General features: G+C 48.5%; 6 protein-coding genes across 6 annotated transcripts; 3 read left to right on the top strand and 3 right to left on the bottom strand.

The window, feature by feature from the left end:
• Nucleotides 1–669: 669 nt before the first annotated feature.
• On the bottom strand, nt 670–1,869 carry PGRI_068170 (uncharacterized protein; the record flags this gene model as incomplete). Its single annotated transcript, XM_040794531.1, has 1 exon — nt 670–1,869. The coding sequence occupies one exon, from the start codon at nt 1,867–1,869 to the stop codon at nt 670–672; it is 1,200 nt and encodes a 399-aa protein (XP_040649781.1).
• A 2,173-nt stretch (nt 1,870–4,042) lies between these two features.
• Nucleotides 4,043–4,731, top strand: PGRI_068160 (DNA-directed RNA polymerase core subunit RPC19; the record flags this gene model as incomplete). Its single annotated transcript, XM_040794530.1, has 4 exons — nt 4,043–4,162; nt 4,254–4,345; nt 4,455–4,531; nt 4,598–4,731. The coding sequence occupies 4 exons, from the start codon at nt 4,043–4,045 to the stop codon at nt 4,729–4,731; spliced, it is 423 nt and encodes a 140-aa protein (XP_040649780.1).
• A 397-nt stretch (nt 4,732–5,128) lies between these two features.
• Nucleotides 5,129–5,957, bottom strand: PGRI_068150 (NADH dehydrogenase [ubiquinone] 1 alpha subcomplex subunit 6; the record flags this gene model as incomplete). The annotated part of the gene is made up of 4 exons (XM_040794529.1): nt 5,129–5,248; nt 5,427–5,573; nt 5,747–5,808; nt 5,915–5,957. 4 exons carry the CDS (start codon nt 5,955–5,957, stop codon nt 5,129–5,131), a joined length of 372 nt encoding a protein of 123 aa, XP_040649779.1.
• A 401-nt stretch (nt 5,958–6,358) lies between these two features.
• On the top strand, nt 6,359–7,018 carry loc1 (the record flags this gene model as incomplete). The annotated part of the gene is made up of 2 exons (XM_040794528.1): nt 6,359–6,661; nt 6,737–7,018. The coding sequence occupies 2 exons, from the start codon at nt 6,359–6,361 to the stop codon at nt 7,016–7,018; spliced, it is 585 nt and encodes a 194-aa protein (XP_040649778.1).
• A 226-nt stretch (nt 7,019–7,244) lies between these two features.
• Nucleotides 7,245–8,978, bottom strand: PGRI_068130 (putative hydrolase, alpha/beta fold family; the record flags this gene model as incomplete). Its single annotated transcript, XM_040794527.1, has 6 exons — nt 7,245–7,430; nt 7,490–7,618; nt 7,672–7,795; nt 7,850–7,930; nt 7,987–8,147; nt 8,202–8,978. 6 exons carry the CDS (start codon nt 8,976–8,978, stop codon nt 7,245–7,247), a joined length of 1,458 nt encoding a protein of 485 aa, XP_040649777.1.
• A 1,091-nt stretch (nt 8,979–10,069) lies between these two features.
• Nucleotides 10,070–14,847, top strand: PGRI_068120 (uncharacterized protein; the record flags this gene model as incomplete). Its single annotated transcript, XM_040794526.1, has 6 exons — nt 10,070–10,901; nt 11,668–12,896; nt 12,956–13,066; nt 13,117–13,134; nt 13,189–13,304; nt 13,353–14,847. The coding sequence occupies 6 exons, from the start codon at nt 10,070–10,072 to the stop codon at nt 14,845–14,847; spliced, it is 3,801 nt and encodes a 1,266-aa protein (XP_040649776.1).
• Between the last annotated feature and the right edge of the window lie 505 nt (nt 14,848–15,352).

The raw sequence follows: 15,352 nt of genomic DNA, 5'->3' as shown, positions 1-15,352 counted from the left end.
ATATCCACGGGTATATCGTATGTCGAGGTGTGATGCATTAGGATTACCAGTCTCGGAGCCGAGGGCCAACATGGCAATAGCAAAAGGCTGCAAATAGCAGAAAGAGGGCATTCGGAACAGGCCAGTAAGAGGCAGAGAACTCATTACCATAATGCTTTATCTCCCCAAAAAAAAGTCCAAAAGGTATAGTACGAAACACGAAACACGAAACCTCCAACGCCCAAAGCAAACTTGATGCAGAAAGGAACCCGGGCACAAAGTTTTACAGGGTAATGTGCCCTGTCGATACTGTCGTAACATAGATAACATGATATTGATGCAAGCATCATTGGTGTGGTGGGTAGGGTTTCAACGACTCCATCATCCGGGATGAGTCGGGGAATATGGACATTCGTATTTGCCCAGGCATTGAATCTTTTTGAGATTGGACTTGCCAATGGAACCAAATGATTGCCCAGGACTTATAGCACCAAAGAAAGGTCTTTGCAATCCAAGGCACCAGACTCCTCAGGTGGAATCGATATAGATCAAGGAATATGAGGTTATGTCGGGTCGCGCATTTTCTAGCAAATAAGTTCAAGCAAGTTGCATCATTGCTTGAAACTCGCGAAGCAGAGCAAACCCTAGGCCTCTACAAGAGGCATCTGAAACTAACAGATTGATATCATATCACGAGTGGAACAGATCCCAGGCCCGTGCACAGAGACCCAGAAATTCATCCTTCTTTCTCCGCTGCGTCTCTGGCGAGTCTCTTCCTGCGCCGAAAGGTCCAGGGAACGAAGCATGTGGACCGGGTATAGAAGCCGGGTTAGGTCGGTATTGAGAGTCGGGGCCATGACCCAGTGGTGGACTTCCATTGTCATGTTCATACTCGCTCCGAGGGCGCCGACGTGCTGTAACTTCGGACGGGGCGAACATACCAAAAGAGGCAGGAGGTGGACCGTGTGGCGCTTGGGGTTCAGGGGCAAGAGGCGCGGTTTTGGGGGCTGCATGAAGTATTTGCGGGGATGGCGGAGTGGGAGGTTGGTGACCTCCATAGTGTACAATGCGAGGCAAGAGCTCCTCTCGACCACCGGACATCTCTTGCACGGCTTCTTCGGCTGAGTGGTATTCGCGCGGGCGGTTGGGGGTTTGGGACACGCTACCCGGCAGACCAGGGGAGGGCATCGGCGCCAAGTTGTTGGATTGGGAGGAATTGTTGCTCGACGGGTTCAGGTGGATATTGGCAAGGCCAGAATCGCGGTCGCGACCCAGTGCATCGGAGCCGAAGACGTCGGAGAGGGGAGGAAGACGATTGTTTGTTTGGGTTGCCGGGAGTTGATGCATGTGGGAAGTCGAGCCTAAGGTTGGGCTCTGGTTGACAACATGGCGGGTCAGCGGCTGTGGCTGGTACCTGCCCGTGAAAGTCTGGTGTAGCGGAGCCGATTGGATGACTCGCTCGTTTGCGAACTGGGAGGCAGATGGAGGAACAATAGACAGGCCGGCCGGTCTGCGCTTTGTCTTGGGCATGCCCATCAAATTCGATTCTGAAGGCTTAACACCATCGGGACCATCGTCCTTGGCGGATCTCTGCATGCGCTGCTCAATGATCGACCGTTGCTGATCCCGCACAGAGAGGCTGCGCTGCAGCTGCTCTCGCATGACCGGATCGTGGGTTTGGAAGCCAGGTGATAGGCAGGCTAGGCCTACATGTTGCATCGAGGCTGTCAAAGGGCCTCCAGGAGCGCGAACGGACAACCCACTGGAGGATGGAAGACTAGTCGAAAGGTCCAATTTCCGAGGCCTGGGCCGACTCTGTATCCGTGGGGAGGATCCCGGTTCCTTCTTTACAGTAATCTGTGGACCTGCGCTGCCTTGGGATCTGATCATAATGTGAGTATGTGAAGCTCCGATATGAATCTTCCGACTTACGGAGATGCTGGACCTCTCTTCTCGGTCGGAGAACCGTGTACCGTGGATCCATGTTGGGGACTTTTGGACATCCGGGGCGGAGATATATTGGACGGGATGTTATTCGGAGGAGCCAAAGCCGGGAGGTTTCGCGGGCTAGGGTTACGAGTAGGGTGTGGTGATGACAAGGGGGCCGGTGCAGATGCAACTGCAGTGGACATGGTCGATACTGTGATTTCCCTCTGGATATCACGTAAATGGTTGATAGATTTCCTTCACAGGATGCAAGGGCATCCGGAGTGCGGGCAGGACCGGAAAGATCGAAACGTGGGATCGGCCGGTTGATATATCCAAGTCGGAGAGTACTAATCTCCAGTATAAGAGATGGTGAGAAGGGCGGTTAAGCGTCAAGCGGCAGTGTGACGGTCCAGAGTAACAAGCGAAAGAAATGGACAAAACCTGAAGGAGGGGGGGGTGAGGAGTCTGGGCCCGTAGAGGAAAAAAAAAGAGAGAGAGATCGCCCAAGCTATCCAGGGGGAAGTTAAAAAAAAAGGAAGTTAAGAGTAAGTACACAGTACGTTGATGCCACGAAATACAAAGAGGGGAAAGAGGCATCAATGCTGACCCCAGCTAAGTACCAGATACCCGGACAGTGGACTGGTGGATCCAACTGAGACACGATATGTTTCTGGGAGTTCCAGGGGGATCCACCGTTCATTTTATTTGAATTCATTTTCTATTACTGTAGTATGTATTACTATTATTTATCGAACTTATAAGAGTATTTTAATATAAATCTCCGCACTATGTTGTATTACTATTCAATAGTTTCCGACATGTCACCTATAATTATCTAAAATTATAGTATACGGAGTATATAATTCGCTTATAGTAATATATGTGGACCCCTTTCTCTCTAATAGTATACAACATAACAAAAATCCCAAATTTATCAAATCATAACTCCCACTCGGCACACAAAGAAAAAACAAGTCACATCTCCGTCCACTCGTACAGCGTTATATGTCAAACATGGCGCCGCGGGCGCTTATATCGAAAGGGGGCCACTAGTGTGTGGCGTCCACAAAAGAAGTCACCCACTCATCACCTGGGCACCAACCAACACCTGTCCCATGCGAGTAGAACACCCTACCAATAGCACTGAAACCGAAACTGAAACAGAACAAGATTTTTTTTTTCATGACTCAGGACAGACCCTATTTTGAGAAAAAAAAAAAAGAAAAAGAAATCCATACAACATAGTTATAATATAACATCCTGAAATTAGCCATTCTCCTGTAAATGCACAGACCATAGGTGCATGCCCTTTATCACAAAAGGTGTTGCCTATGAAAAATGACAAATACCCGGTCGGGGATTCAGCCTGGGAAATCTTTGAAAGTATAAATCTCACCTTTGTTTCAGATCCTACTGACTATTCGATTTTTTTTTTCTAATCTATCTGAGATGTAAAAAAATCTACATAAAACATTGTATATGTTGTACTATTATTAAAGCCGTTATTCCATACCACAGAGTACTCCGCACTTACGGAGTAGAGTATTCCTACTTATTAGAAGTATATTCTCACATGTGGAGAGGCTCTGTTGGAAAATATACTTGCATCAGGTTCCCAACATAAGCATGTGCATATGTACTTCGTGTTGAGGGATTAGTAAATGGACGATGTTTCCAAGGTTGCAGGAACAGGCTATAATGATCCATCGTACGACCTTTTCAACCTCCAAGACACACAAATAACATTGTCATACAAATATTATACTTGCAGGTTTTCTAGAAAAGAACCATGATATCCTTTATCTTCACAAATGACTTCACAATGGACAAGATCTCGACAATGCAGTGCTATAGATGACAAAAACAGCAGGCGGTGAGACCCGACTATCGATAACCCACCTTTTTTTCTTCGCGATAATCTTCGACTTGGAGATCCAGATCGCGCAAATTTGTTACACTAAAAGTTCGATCTTCTAAGCTAGACGCTAGCAAAGACCTCAACGCACCCTCTTGCAAATCCAGACACAGCTCACCACCAACCACCCACCCAACTCCCGCATTCGCTCAGCATTCGACCTAGTGTCGAACTTGTTAGATTACCACCTACCTCACACTTCTCACCCAATCCAACACAATGCCTGAGTCCGTCCACTCCCAAGATCTGGACCAGTCCATGGTCGACGCAGAGCAGGAGCAGCCCGCCGAGCTGCCCCAGTCCAACGACCCCATCCTTGAAGAGAGACAGATTGTCGTGGTACGTATCTGATCTTCCCGACATATGTAAATTGATCTCAGTATCAATCTCTATGTGGTTAAAAACACCAAACTAATACCATTATTTCCAGCTTCCGGGCGCCACCGAAACTGCCGCTTCATTCCAGTTCGAAGGCGAAGGCCACACCATGGGCAATGCGCTGCGGTACGCAATTATGAAGAAGTGAGTATACCGCGCTGCCTGTGATTGCGAGGATGGATTTGGTTACACCGGTTTCTTTCTCGGGAGCATTAAAATCAAATCTTTCGAACATCGTCACTGACTTGAATAGCCCCGCCGTTGAGTTCTGCGGCTACACCATCCCCCACCCCTCGGATCCGAAGATGAACGTCCGTATCCAGACTACCGGTATGACCTGCTACTTTCTTGTATATCGCCGGAATGTTGAATTGTGTACTGACTGCGTGGTTTCAGATGCTACTACTGCCCTCGAGGCTCTGGAGAAGGGCTTCAATGACCTGATGGATCTGTGTGATGTCGTAACGGAGAAGTTCACTGCTTCGCGTGATCAATTCAATGCGGAGAGCGGTAACCGCATGGAGGCATGAGGTTATTTATTTGCATATGTATTATTTAATTGGCGTTCTGGGTAGAGGGAAAAGTACATTTTCTATCTCGGGCATGAGAAGTGCTTGTTTTTGGTCTCTTTGGTATATATATTTATAAGAAATACTTGATGAAGATAGAGGACTTATTCGTGTGATGCATTCTACGAAACCGATATTGCCTGTGCTGTCATAGAATCAGCACCAAGTCTCAGAGCTAGGCAGATTTAAGACACTACAATATGTAGATGGGAACAATATAAGGTAATGGAATGGCTTATTCAGACAATATATACACATCATGTCTATCGACGGCGCAGTTCCTTTAACTGCCACATCGCGGACTAGAAACGAGACGAAGAGGATAGGAAATGAGAGAGAAAGAAGCAGAAAGAGGGATTTAATTGCGGCCCTCGAGGAAGCCAGACACAAAGTTGCGGGGTAGCCGGGCGCCGGGATCTTCTTCTGGGCGGAAGTACTTCATAACATGAGAGAGCTGCTTCCAGTAGTTAAGGGTTTCCTGCATTGAAATGAAGTCAGTATTTGATTCTTGGATTGTAGGGTGACTGCGATGATGTTCAATCAAATAAAGACAAAGATAAGTAGATTTTCTTCTTATGATTGCCTTCTTGAAAGAACCCGCATGTCGCATATGCATAGACATATAGCCACAGATAGAAAGGTGGACCTGGACTGACCTGGAACTCGGCGTGGCTCTGGTACAAAAGCACATCCACAACGTTCAATTGGCTGACGTAGCGGTTCTTCTCGAACTCCTGGCGGATCTTGGTGCGGATGGCAGACACGGGCATGCCCAGGGAGTACATGGTCTGGATCTCCGGGGACTGTATTGAGCGATATCACGTTAGCTGGGTCCATTGCGGGGTCAAATTGTGGCCTCTGAAGCCAGACAACAGGGTCATTGATAAATCAGCTCCTGAGATATCTGCATTGGATAGAAGGAAAGAGCGTATGAAGGGCGAATGTGTATCGGCCTGGGATCTCGGGGTAGACTAACCGCGCGGAGCCATTCACGGTACGACTTCAGGACTCGGTATTTCGCATCGCCCCAGTTGACAGCTAGAAAACAAACAGGCATATTAGCACCTTTTCGCGGGTGTGATAGACTCCATTGACGATCCCGCCGGGTGGTCGGCGGAACGCATCGGGCGTGGAAGGGACGTACAGGAGCGAGTGCGCTGCGCCAGGTAGGTAGGGTTGATAGTCATTTTGAAGGAGAGTTGAGTGCCCACTCAATCCAGTGCGATTCAATCACTGGGTGCAGAGAGACGGGAGAGAATTGAACGTGGGTTCCTGAGCTATGAAGGTGGAGGTTTCGATCTGAGGTTGGTGGTGGAATGGGCCTTGCTCACCGCCTGCCTTTTCAAAAAAAATCTTTGCGAATTTGGGGATTATCGGACCGTCTGCGCGACGTTTCTCTGCTCTTGTTTTTTTTTTCGTCGAATATTTTTTGATATCTCTGGTTCTGTCGCAGGGGTATTGAATTTATTTTGGGTTGTTCAAGTAATCACAACTCATTTCTCGCCAGCCTATCAATCTTTGCATTTCCTCCCACTCAGTCCGCCTCGCCTCAACTCAATCAACCGTTCAATTCTTCAAACACCACAAAATGGCTCCTAGCAAAGGCCCCAACGTTGGCGGCGCAAAGGGCGCAAAGGGAGGTGCAAAGGGAGGCAAATCTTCCAGCCTGTCGTCTGCCTCGCGCGTCAGCAAATCGAAAGATGGTCCCAAGCGTCCCCCGGCCAAGGAACAGAAGAACAAGCCCCGCACCGTCCAGGAAAACTTGAAGAAAAAGAAGAAGAGAGTGTACACCGAGAAGGAGCTGGACCTACCCGAGTTGAACCAAATCACACCTGTTGGAGTGATCAAGCCCAAGGGCAAGAAGAAGGGCAAGACTTTTGTCGATGATGCGGTATGTTTTGCATCCTACGCTATATTATATTGATTGCACTCTGTGAAAGCCTGATACTAACCCGACCACCTCCAGGAGGGCATGATGACAATTCTCGCCATGGTGAACGCCGAGAAGGAAGGTCAGATCGAATCCAAGATGATGAAGGCACGTCAATTAGAAGAGATTCGCGAGGCAAAGAGAGCCGAGGCTGAGGCTCGCATGAAGGAGAGGAAGAACAAGTTTGACGATGTGAAGGATTCCATCCGGCAAAAGAAGAAGGGCAATCGTGGCGACAAGGCCGCGGAGCCGACGAGTATCAAGGATAGCATCTCGAAGCCCGGGCGATCAAAGAAGAAGACCGTTGCATTTGCTTAAAAAAAAGTCTGAATATTTGTGTCTATACTTTGATTATGTATTTAGATATCGGGGTTTGGCGTTTCACCAATTTATCAATCTATGTCTATCGGAACAGAAACATCATTCTGCAAAAACACCGTCCATGCTGTGGTCTCCCCATCTGTAATCTATAAATGGCCTGTCGCTCTCAGGCATGATGATTGTAACGGTGGGTTGGGGAACTGAATGTTTGAGGGCCAGCCAATTACAGCCCCAAAGGTAGTGCGAGTTTGCGTCGCATCGAGACGAATTCAGGCTTTGGTGCCAGGTCGGGTTCTTTGTTGTCACCATCGTGGCTAGCAATATTTCCAGGGAGTCTTTCAGGATGTTCGACAACACCAGGGATATTAGTGTCAATTTCCCTTGCCATTTTGTTCAAGAAGTTGGTCACCTGAAGGGGTTAGTATGAAGTTCATTCCCGCCTCGAATGGGCAATTGCAGATTACATACCGGCTTGACAAACCACCTGGACCCTCCAAACTCGAACCAGCCTAGATGGCCACCTCCTGATGTAGTCAGCATGACTCCATATGGCGTTTGGGTCATTTCCTGGTAGGGCAGAGCCTCTCGGCAAGCAATCTAGTAAAGTCAGTGTCGTGTTCACTGTGGTATGAACGACTTGAATAACTTACAGGATCATCCTCTGCTTGAATGCTAAGGAAAGGAATCCTGATAGCAAGCATGGAATCGGTAGAAGTGGCATCACGGTAATACGCCCCCTCGGTGGGGTAGCCCCAGGTCGGGCATTGTAGAGCTCTGTTGCATGTTAGAATGGTAGTCATTCTGATATGCAGAATGGATTCTTCTTACCGGTCGAACTCGTGAAGGTAGGTAATGTTTCTTATCGCATCAACATCGATGCGAGGGTTTTTGGAGACTTGGTCAACATGTCTGTTATCCATGTGATTAGTTAAGGTTTCATATCATCAGAATAGACAGGTACTCACGCCTCGAAGAGCTTCTTCATACTTGTTCCCATGGTCCTACTGTATACCTCCTTGCCAATCCAAGTGTTTTGCAACATCATAGAACCAATATCCAAGTTCCACGGGCTAGCACAGATAACGGCTGCCTTCAACTGACAGGCGTCACCTTCCTCGCCAAGATACTGCACAGTTTGTTAGTTGGGGGCGTAGACAGTCAAATTGCAGGGGGGTCATACATTAGTGAGGATGTTCGCACCGAGTGAGAAGCCAATTCCAAAAAGAGGGCGGTTGGGGAACTGCTTCCTAAGCCACTTCACCGACTGGCGAACATCCCAGGTAGCTCGGGCATTGTAAAGAACACCGGTACTGATATTTGTCTGGGCACACCCTCTCGAATTGACAACACATGCTTCCCAGGCACCATCTTTCACAAGTGGTGCTAGGACCTCTCGCAAGTATACTTCGTGGGAGCCACCACTCAGACCGTGAAGAAGCACAAGCATAGGCTTGGTGTCATCTGAAGGCAACACAGAAAATTCATCCTTGGTGAAAAACGATGTGCGTGGCGGCATACCAGACTTTTGGGTATACTTTCTCGCTTGATCAATAAGCTCCGGGTCTTGAGGAATGTCGTACGGTGCAACCACGAAATCCATGGCATAATGCCCCATGAATGCAGGGCTATCCGACTCGAACATTTTACGTTTGTAGTAAATGGGAACGTTGTCGTGTTTCATAACGGTCCAGCATGTCTGTAGGTGCCCATTGAACAAGAAAGGGTTTAGGTTGCACTTTTCTGGTGTTGCAGACCGACAGACATCCACGAACGTGGTTTGTTCCTTAGCACCTGCGGCGCCAGAAACTTTGGTCAATGTCAACTTATTGTCTTTGGCATGATAGAAAGCTATGCGTCCCTTTGGACGAAGCCATGAAATCAAACCCATGGCGATCAGCCCCGATAAGAGGACTGATAGGGGGATTGAATTCAGAAGCGTTGGGATGAGGTCGAGCATGGGGGTGTATGAAGACTAGAGAACGCTCGAATTTGAGTAAATGGACAAATCGATATCCCAATAAGGCTCGTTCAACTTTTATATACTCTCAGAAGAGATAAATGGCAAAAACCCCAATACCTGATCCAAGGATCCAGCCCAATAATATTGATATCTAATTAGACCTCGGCAAAAAGTTATGTTTAGATTTTCCACTCAAGATCCACTCCCGGGACCACGGCACCCCCGGGCCCCGAAGTGGTTCATTGTGACTAAGCCAACAATATGCACCCACACGTGATTTACACAATTATGCACAGCTTGTCAGGTGATCTGCACCTCAAGGTTTGCTTAGTCATGACCATGAGGCTGCCTGGGCAGGCAAGGTGGGCACCTGATAACATGCTGGCGTTTTTGTCATACGCCCGCAGTCAGTTGACGATGTCATAGCGCATAGAAGTCCTGAGCTCAGATTAGGTAGAAGACTCCCCTTAATTAACGTAGTTGCAAAAGGTTTGGGGGGAATTCCGCCGAATTTGAAGTGATGATGTTATGATGCTCAATGCGGCAATCTGCTTTCCGCATGCGGAAGCCCTAAATTCATTTCCGGCGTGAAGTGACAGGGCGAGATGTCCATATTTTCCGATAATAGCAATGTTCTTATCAAAACCGATCAAGTTAAATGCAGGGCAAAAAGGTTGAAGTATCCGATGTTCTGCATATGGATCATCGGACAAAGAACGGGCTGAGCCCACCGATGATCAGTCCCTCTTCTTTATATGTAATACTGATAGCATTTAACGCCCGTCTTTTGTGACCCAGTCCCATGGTCCGTTTCCGTGCATCTTTATCTTCCAGCAGACTATTTCAAGGTCAACGGATCCATTCCTTTTCTCTTTTTTTCCTTTTAAAGGTGATGTAGTCTTTTTGTCACACGATGCGTTTGATCTCTACTACAACATGATAGCTCAACAGTCGAAACGCCACTATACACATTGTTGATTCACAAACATCTCATGAGGCCTGGTCATCAAACACCATTGAACGAACTTCGATATAAATAAAAGACCAGCTTGGCACCCATGACTTTAATAAGAAAGTTCCCGTCCGACATGTCCGATCCTCTATACCGCGCCACAGAGAAGTTTAAGACCATGATCAAAATGAGATCCTGGTCCCCGAAACGAGCGAAGAAGCAACAGGAGGACGGCCGTTGCTACCTAATGGAATTACCCACCGAGCTGTTGCTGGAGATCATATCTCATCTGACAGTGCTGCCGGAGGCTGCGCTTGCTATGACCAACAAGCGCATGTTTGCAATCTCCGGAGAGATTCTACTCTCGAAGTCCCTCCGATTCAGCCGCGATTTTGCACCACTTTTCCATCACTACCGCAATGGACATAACTTCGTCACACCCCGGTGGTCATTCCTCAATTTGTTGGAGAACTCCCGCTGGAAACTATGCTCCAAGTGTTTGAAACTCCACCCTCGGGCTGCATTCTCATCTAGAGAGCTGAGGCGGAAGCCAGAGAACCGAACATGCAATATTGGAGAGTTAGCAGGGGTCGTCGATCTGTGCCCATGCAAGAAATTAACTTTCCGTGACAAACTCGATCTCGCGGATCATGTTCGAGTGCGACAGGTGACGCTGCAAGCCTTGAGATCAGAATTCGGACACGCCGTTGACGACCGCTACTGCTGGCATACATGCACCGAACAGTATGGCCCAACCGAGCTGAAGACATCTTTGTTTCCAGAAATCAATGCCGATAACCAGCTGGTTCTCCGCACGGAATACCAACTCACCACCGAGTCAGGCCAGGTTGGCAAGGAAGATTATATGACACCACGCTTCGGATGTGCACATCGGTCGGTCGACTTGTGGGTCTCGAGCGTTCACCAAACGACTATATGTCGCCTCTTCGACTCTTTCTGCTCATCCTGTCAGCGTATATCGGTCTGCAGTGCATGCCAGACGTCGTTGACATGTCCACGAAAAGCACCATTCCACTCTGAGAATTCTGGCAAAGCGACATATTCATTCTCGACCCAAAGAACCCTCGGAGGGACAGGTCCAGCTCCTGATTCGGCTTGGGGAGTACAGAGAATCCATCCAGCCGAGCCTTCAGTCAGTGTTGAAAACTGCAACGAGCTGTGTCCTTGGACAGTACGCGAACATCCAGCGCTCTCATTCGCGCCGAGTATAGAACAGGAAATTATCGATTCTGGAATAGGTAACCAACCCATTAACCAACTTTACACATATATCAACATGGTTTAACGGTTTTGTTCAGCTGCAAGAGAGGCCTTAGGGGCAAGACCATGAGGAGTTGGAGGACCAATTAGGGTTCATTTCTTCTCATGTTTCCAACATTTGTTAGGTAGTATATACTGTATAGTAAGCGTCGGTTCAGAGCGTTACATTAGTTTCTTGGTTAGCATCAAGTATTTAGGCATAATCTCAAATAATTCAATCATTCAGAACAAACAATGACGGTCACCTGGCTCTTCTTTTGACATCTTTTGTAAGGTCCTTTGTGGGAGTCCCTTGAATATCTCTGTTGTTTTATCCAAGTTCCCCATTACGAAGAACCGAAACCAAAATAAATTTCAACTCGTCAAAGACAACTTATCCATAACTTTTCATCTAGAGGGGTCTAGATGTACCTCGATGGAGAAGAGTCGCGTAATCGCAAGATCCCTTATCAGCTGACCGCCCTGGGGTTTCTCCGGACCGACACGAGGATCCACGCTCACCATCTCGCGCGTTCGACTTAATACTCGGATTATACGAGTATTGTCTCTTTGTCGGGGCGATGAGCTTCCCACCACCTGGTCCCGGCCAATACCCGCATTATTTACCGCCGCCGCAGTATCAGCACGGGCAAATCCCCCCGCCGATACTGTATAGTAATGTCGGTCCTCCTCCCCCATACGATAGCAATGGCAAGCCCGCAATGTACCCTTCGACTATGACACCATATCATTACCCATCGATGTATACTCCACAGCCGCAGCGACAGCAGCAGCAGACGCGTCCTCCTCCGCAAACTCCCCCGCGACAGCCGCAGCAATTACCACATCAATCTCTCCAACCACGGCCACAGCCAGGACCACAGCCAGGACCACAGCAGCTTCTCCCACAACTACAATCCCCCCCTCCACCTCAGCCTCCTCCTCCCCCGCCTCCGCCTCAAATCCAACAAGAAGAGCTACAGCATCAGTTTGTCAATCCGGCTCAACTGTTTGTACAACAACCTCTGCCTACTGCTCCGCGATCCCGATACACTCAACTCTCTCCTCAATATGGCGAGCCACCTTTTGTCCCGAGTGCTAGTCCCCCTAAAATAGCACCGGCTACTTTGCCAGCTCCGCCGCCAGTCGTGCCTGTTCATGTTGCTCCTGCCCCACCTCCTATTAGCCCTAAGCTAAACACCCAAAGAATTCAAGGACAAACCAATATCAATACACCGCAAACACACCCTATTATCAAATCCGAACCCACGCCATCCAAGATCTCTCCCAAAGTAGAGCCTCGGAAAATACTATCTACCCCTATTGCGACGCCGAAACGACCCCAGCCTGCTCCATCACCAGTGACACATGTTACTCCGCAAGTCATGATACCGGCTCCTTCTCCAGTTGTCCAAGCAAGGATCCAAGCCCAGACTCCACAGAAGCAACCTCAACCACAGCATATTGAAAAGAAGAGACAGCAGGCCCCACCAAATGCCGAAAAGCATGGAAAACCCACGCCTGCGAAGTCTATGAAGCCTCCAGTCGACTATCAGGTTTTGCTGTTATCCCTGGCTGATGAATATCTAAATGCTGCTCATGCTCGCGGCACAAGTACATCGTTGGCCGCCCGTGAGGCAGACGTTGAGGAATATTACAAACTGGTTGCTACCGGACTGGGCTGCTTGGAGGCTGTTTTGAAGGTTGGTGAACTGCTCCATTGAAGAAATTTTGCACATATGTTAACCAAGTGATATGATAGAACTGGCGATTGCAACCTCGCAAAGAAGCTCTTGTTAGACTTCGCTATGCGCGTACATTGTTTGAGGAAACGGACAATGACATCGAAGCGGAAACAGCATTGAGTAAAGGGGTGTGTATTTTTCTCCCTCTGTCCCAGAAATAGCCACTAACCTTGAGTAGATCGATCTGTGTGAACGAGTTAGTCAACTGCAACTTGATAGCGAATTTGTTTTTGATCTCTAACTTGTATAGAACCGTATGCTTGACTTGAAATACAGCATGCAGCACCTCCTCGCACGAATGCTCCACAAGAGTAACCCTAAAGCTTCCCTGAAAGCGGTCGATGGGATGATTCAGGATGTGGAAGCGTATGTGCCATTCGACTTTCTTTGACCACGGGATGCTAATAGCTATAGGTACCGCCATGCCGCATGGGAGTACGCATTTCGTTTCCTTCGAGTATCACTCTCGTTGTCATCTCCGTCGCACCAAGACTCCGTGCAAGCGCTACAGCATCTTCACAAAATCACAGCTATGGCTAGCCGTAATGGGGACAAGGCTGTTTCAGCAATGGCGGCTGTCATTGAGTCACTCGCACACTTGCAGCAAGCGACAAATTCCGATTCTATCGAGCAGGCGCAGCGCGCCGTCGCAGCAGCGCGAAGCCATCAGTTGAATGATGAACTTCGCCATATACCTCAACTTACAACCTTAATTCAAATGGTCGATATCTGCTGCAGTCTTCTAGAGTACGACGTCAACCAGTCTGGACAAAAGCTGAAGGTTATGCAGGCTTTGATGGATGAGACGCTCAGCGACAGCAACTGGCGGCCCGATGGGTCATTTTCGGTCCCTCTCAACGGTAAATCCGCTGGGCCGTCGTCCATTGACACAGGTGACATTTTGCAGGTTCATAATGGGACATTACTCTTAAGCTTCAACTGGCTTCCCCAGCACGATCTTTATGCGCTTTGCTATTTCTTAAGCTCAATCACGCTCAGTGCGAAGAACTCATATGATGGCCGGAAAGCAGAGAAATATCTTGAGGAAGGACTTCGAATGGTTCAAGGGAATTTCAAGGCCCCCCAAGAAATTTCTGAATCCATGGTCAATGCCAATCGTCGGGTTCAATGGCGCCAGTCTCTTTACTGCAACCTTCTCCTTCAGCGAGTCTTCCTGGCGTGCGCTCGAACCGATTGGGATCTTGCCAGCCAGACTCTTAACGATCTTCGACAGGTCTTCCAGGAGCTTGGTTCCAACCTTCCGGACACCATCGAATGTCTGATGGAATATGCTGCGGGCACCATCGCACAGGCAACTGGCGATCTCAAGACCGCTCTGGACATATTCCAATCACCAACTTTGTCACTAGATCCCGGTACTAGCAAGACAGGACGCAATGACCCATGTCGTGATACGCGCATCCTCGCCGGTCTCAACACAGTCCTTATCCTCCGTGATCCAAATCACCCATCACACTCCCTGCTAAGCGCCATTCTAGCAACCCTCGAACCCTTCTGCCAAAGCAGTCCAAACAAGTACATACAAGCTGCCTACTTCTTAGTCTGCGCAACCGTTCACTCCGAGTCGACTATTCAAACAAAACAGTACCTCCAACAAGCTCTGCAGTCCGCCACCGCAATCAGCAACAGCCAAATCACCTGCATGACCCTAACATTCATGAGCTGGAAGTACTTCCGTGGCGTGGTCGGCGAGCAAGCCGAGAAAAGCGCTCGAGCCGGCCGTGCAATGGCCAAACGTGCCAATGACCGTATGTGGGCGAGCGTCACCGACGACATGCTGGCTGAGACTCTGGAGCGACAAGGCAAGGGCGAGGAAGCGCAAAGCGTCCGCGAAGAAGGCCAACGCTTAGTCTCGGGTCTTCCCCCTCGTTTGAGACGTCCTGCCTAATTTGCTTTTGTCTATTGATATAAACATGATATACCTTTTTGCTTTCCTAATGTCTTCCCTTGGCGTTTGTTTCAGAACTGTTCCTAGGGAGTCGCTTTACGATACCATTTGATGGCTACTAGGGAAGGCGTTTCACATTTTCTGCGGTTATTGTTCACTCGGGGATGCAAGCCGATAAATGATGTTATTGGCGAATCAAGAAATACCTTTTCGATACCCAACGCACGGAAGTCTACTTAGTGATATAACTGTAGGATTTGTTGACTTGGAAACATTGATAGGATTCACCCTAGGAAGATCATGAATTGCTTCGCTCCCTATACAGAAGAACATCGAACACCCGTCATCCATGCGTAATGTACAAACACCATGGTATAAGCCAGCCTGCAGTCGCAGACACAGGCTCCAGTAGCAGAAGCTGGAGGAAACATAAAAAAAAGCAAAGGACAACTCCATGCCCACAATACGCCAGCAATGTCCTTGAGACTCCTCTCCTTATCTAGAG

The sequence above is a fragment of the Penicillium griseofulvum genome (genome assembly GCF_001561935.1).
Source record: "Penicillium griseofulvum strain PG3 chromosome Unknown contig_91, whole genome shotgun sequence".
In the NCBI taxonomy this organism is placed as follows: Eukaryota; Fungi; Ascomycota; class Eurotiomycetes; order Eurotiales; family Aspergillaceae; genus Penicillium; species Penicillium griseofulvum.
This window is presented reverse-complemented; position numbering and strand designations above follow the sequence as displayed.